General features: G+C 45.8%; 1 protein-coding gene across 1 annotated transcript; it reads right to left on the reverse strand.

Moving 5' to 3' along the window:
* Nucleotides 1-342: 342 nt before the first annotated feature.
* Nucleotides 343-2,620, reverse strand: ovca2 (OVCA2 serine hydrolase domain containing). The gene is made up of 2 exons (XM_020524969.2): nt 2,363-2,620; nt 343-1,261 (listed from the first exon to the last, which is right to left on the reverse strand). The coding sequence occupies exons 1-2, from the start codon at nt 2,550-2,552 to the stop codon at nt 744-746; spliced, it is 708 nt and encodes a 235-aa protein (XP_020380558.2). The 5' UTR covers nt 2,553-2,620; the 3' UTR covers nt 343-743.
* Nucleotides 2,621-4,920: the final 2,300 nt, after the last annotated feature.

Consider the following 4,920-nt stretch of genomic DNA (forward strand, 5'->3'; position numbering starts at 1 on the left):
AATTGTTTTAAAAACATATCAGGTTCACCAATGTTCTTCAAGAAACAACATCTGCCATCCTTTCTCAGTCTGTGACACATGACTCCAGATCCACAGCAATGTTGACTCTTAACCATCCCTTGAAACGGCCAAGCAAGCCATTCGGTTCAAAGGTAATTAGGGACGGGCAACTAATGATGGCCCTCCCAGTGATGCACACATTCATAAAGAAGAAATTTTAAAAAACCCACTGAGATGTCCAGCGAATGTAAAAGGCGCTGAGTAGGGTCGAGCAACAAAATGCTGGGCTTGCCAGTGATGCTCACATCCAACAGAAAAAATAATGCAAGTCTAGTCCTTTAATTTTCCTTTTTTCTAAATATGACATGGTTTATTTGCACATGACATTGGTGCTCTCAATGTGACAACTTTCATAGGAAAGGAGGCAGAAAAGTTGGTCCTGGGCTGGGGAAGAAACAGCTTGAGTTCCCAATCCTGATTGGGGTTCTGTGACTCTTTGGGAAATCATATGGCCATAAGCGTTGGACAGGATCAGAATTAATTAAGGCGAAATGTATGAGAGTGAGGGATTCAGACTAGTCCCCAGGTTCTCTTACAACAGGTAGACAATGCAACGCTGGGTCTTCTATGCCCATCTACTATCCTCTGGATGAACAATCTGGAGTTATTTCTTCAACTTTAAAGTAAATGGAAATACATCACATCTCAAAGATCTCCAGTAGAAAATGTTTTAATGATACAACCTATTTGTGGCTCAGGTTACTTCTTCTGAACCTCTCCAAGAACTCTAAGTAAACCAGCTTCTGAGCAGCAGCAACAGGAACAAAATGTCCTCCTGAGTGAGTAAGAATCACAGGATCGACGAAGGAGGTGGACAGGTCCTGGCTTAATTGTCCAGGGATGACCCGGTCAGTGTCACCGAACACATGCAAAGACGGAACAGCGATGGGCTCCTGATAGAAATGCTCATGGAGCTTGCACCTGCTCTTAAAGCCTGCAACAAGGATTGCAAAATCAAACTGGAATCTGGGATCTCCCTTCTGCTTGAGGGCACAGACCATTGCCACAAGAGCTGCTCCTTGGCTGAAACCCATGATACCATCGAATGGGCCTAACTCAGTCATGGCTTTGGAGATGGTCTCCAACGATTCTTCGAGCCCTTTGCAGCTCTCTACACGATCCAAGGCATTGAAGCTGTCTTCAGCTGGGTTTGAGAACCACCAGCCACGGCCATCTTCCTCAGTTTCCCCCATTTGAGTCCCTGGATCAATGAAACATACTAGAATTATCACTTTCCCACACGTGAAATATTGGGCCAAAGTGCAAGAAGTATTTGTTCTTGAAATGCAGGATAGCTTGATGACAGTATTATTACGCATCGTCAGGATGGATGTATTGGCGTGGGTGGGTCACTCAAAATCTGGTGCCCATGCTGGTTAAACAACAATTTAAGTTTAAAAGCCCCATCCTTGTTTCCAAACCTGGCCACAGCCTCACCTCTCCATCTCTGTATAGTCCCGCAAGCCTCTCACAAACCACTGACTTTAATTGCTTGCTCCACCATTGGTGGCCATGCCTTCACCTGCCTGTATCTGCATTTCACTCACCTTCTCTCTTCCCTTATTTAAGGCAAGTTTTAAAACCTACCTCTTTGACCAAATTTTGGTTATCCAGCTGAATATCTCCTTATGTGGCTCAGTGTCAAAAGTTCACCTGATTACAGTCTCTTGAAGCAGCTTAGGGGCTTTGAGTTACTTTAAAGATGCTAAATAAATGCAAGGGGTTGATTTATGCTAAATAAAAACCAAAAGTACTGCTGATGCTGTAAATCAGAAACAAAAACAAAAGTTACTGGAAAAGCTCAGCAGGTCTGGCAGCATCTGTGGAGAGAACTGAGTTAACGTTTCTCCAGAATTAACTGGAGTTCTGAGGTAGGGTTACTGGACTGGAAATGTTAACTTTGATTTCTCTCCACAGAAGCTGCTTGGCCTGCTGAGCTTTTCCAGCAACTTTTGTTTTTGTTGTTGTTTTATGCTAGTTACCCCTCTGATAATTTTCAGAGTCAGCCCCACAGTCTGGGGACCAAAGTCACAAAAGGGAAGGGCATTCGAACACTTTGGGAATTTAAAAACCAAAGGTAAAGCTAGAAATACGCAACAGGTACTGGAAACACCCAGTATTTCATTCTGATTTTAGATTCGCAGCATCTGCAAAATTTCCGCTTTTATATTAGAGACCCAGTTGAATTAGAGACCCCAGAGGTTACAGTCCCGGTTTTGAAGGCTCATTACTGCGGCCTTCCCAACAAGGCCTGTCTCCCTCCCGGGGCTCGCCTAGGCCGGCTCCCCGCTTTTGGACTCACCGTCTCCGGCAACTGCGGGAGGCTGAGCCGAAGCCCCCAGAGAAAGGGGCACCCTGAGCGGAGACGACACGTACAGCAGCTCAGCGCGTTTCCGCAGCGCTTTCCGCAGAGAGCCAGTCCGCTCTCGGAAACTCCTGCCGTCCTGACGGTAACCGTGAACGCAAAGCAGCCGCAACACCGGCGGAGCCATTACAGCGATGGCAACTACAACCGGCCCGAAGCCCGCCACCCAAACTCATCCGACTGGACAACTAAGAGCCACGTACGCAATGCCCGGCCGACAGATTATCCCCCAACACCAACATTCACTCCCCTATCCAACTAAGTCAATTTAAAATGACACCAGTACAGAAAAACGTAAAATTACACAGATCAGCTGCTTCCAACTTCAGTTGTGCACATTTTAATCTATTCATAAAAGAAAATGAACACTGTGTTTAATTTCCACTGCAGTGGCTGAATATTTAAATCCACACATGCACTTAAAATGCCCGGGCATAAGAAGCTATGGATCAAGCGTAGATAAATTGGATTAGTGAGATTTGGTGTTTGTTGGTCAGCATAGATATGGTGGGCCGAAGGGCCTGTTTCTATGCTGCATGAACCTTCAACCATCATCTCATTATAACTACAACATCCTTGGAGGGTGTACCTGGATGAGTGTAGGTAGGATACTCTCTTTGGCTAGTGGTTCTATATCAAGGAAGGGACATAGTTTCATCATAAGAGCCAGACCATTTAACTGGGGAGAAATCTCTTTGATCAGAGGGTGATGAATATTTGGAATTTGCTGTGGAGGCTTAATCATTGAGTATATTCATTAGTCATTGATAGATTTCTGGATGTTTATGAAGTTACGTATATAGGGATAGATGATCAGCCATGAACAGTTTGAATGGCACAGCAGCTACGACGGGCTGAATGGTCTCCTCTTCTCCTATTTCCTATGTTCCTAACACCAAAATCTCTTTACTTTCCCTATTCATTTGTGGGATGTGTGCATCACTGGCTGGCCAGCATTTCTTGCCCATTCCTAGTTGCCTTTCAGAAGGTGGTGGTGAACTACCTTTTTGAACCGCTACGGTCCTCCTGCTGTAGGTTTACCCTCAATGGCTTTAGGGAGGGAATTCCAGGATTTTGACCCAGTGACAGTGAAGGAACAGCAATATATTTCCAAGTCAGAATGATGAGTGGCTTGAAGGGAAACTTGAAGGTGGTCGTGTTCCCATGTGTCTGTTACCCTTGTCCCTCTAGATGGAAGTGGTCATGGGTTTGGAAGGTGCTGCCTGAGGCTCTCTGGTGAATTTCTGCAGTGCATCTTGTAGATGGTACACACTGCTGCTAGTAAGCATTGCTGTGGATGTAGTGCCAATCAAGCGGACTACTTTGTCCTGGATGGTGTCAAGCTTCTTCAGAGTTATTGAGGCTACGTTCATTCTGGCAAGTGGGAGTATTCCATCACACTCCTGACATGTACCTTGTAGATGTTGGACAGGCTTTGAGGAGTCAGGATGTGAGTTACTTGCCGAGTATTCCTTGCTTCTGGCCTGCTCTTGTAGTACTGTGTTTATGTGCTGAGTCCTGTTGAGTTTCTGGTCAATGGTAACCCCCAGGATGTTGATAGTGGGGGATTCAGTGATGGTAACACCATTGAATGTCAAGGGGTGGTGGTTAGATTGTCTCTTATTGGTGATGGTCACAGCCTGGCATTTGTGTGGCATAAGTATTACTTGCCACTTGTCAGCCCAAGCCTGGATATTGTCCAGATCTTGTTGCATGTGAACATGGACTGCTTCAGTATCTGAATAGTCACGAATGGTGCTGAACATTGTGCAATCATCGATGAACATCTCAACTTCTGACCTAATGATGGAGGGAAGGTCATTGATGAACCAGCTGAAAATGGTTGGGTCGAGGACATTACCTTGAGGAACTCCTGCAGAGATGTCCTGGAGCTGAGATGATTGGCCTCCAACAACCACAACCACATCCTATGTGTCAGGTAGGACTCCAAACACTGGAGAGTTTGACCCCTAATACCCACTGATTCCAGTTTTGCGAGGGCTCCTTGATGCCACACTCGGTTGAATGCAGCCTTGATGTCAAGGACTGTCACTTTCACCTCACCTCTGGAATTCAGCTGTTTTATCCATGTTTGAACCAAGGCTGTAATGTGGTCAGGAGCTGAGTGGCCCTGGCCGAACCTAAACTGGGCGTCACTGAGCAGGTTATTGCTGAGCAGGTGCTGTTTGATAGCAACGTTGATGATACCTTCCATCACTTTACTGATGATCGAGAGGAGACTGATGGGGCGGTAATTGGCCGGGTTGGATTTGTCCTGCTTTTTGTGTACAGGACATACTTGAGCAATTTTCCACATTGTCGGGTAGATACCAGTGTTGTAACTGCACTGGAACAGCTTGGCTTGGGGAGCGGCAAGTTCTGGAGCACAAGTCTTCAGTACTATTGCCGGGATGTTATCAGGGCCCATAGCCATTGCAGGATCTAGTGTGTCCAACTGTTTCTTGATATCACGTAGAGTGAATCGAATTGGCTCA

This window comes from Rhincodon typus, chromosome 26 (assembly GCF_021869965.1).
Source record: "Rhincodon typus isolate 14 chromosome 26, sRhiTyp1.1, whole genome shotgun sequence".
NCBI lineage: Eukaryota > Metazoa > Chordata > Chondrichthyes > Orectolobiformes > Rhincodontidae > Rhincodon > Rhincodon typus.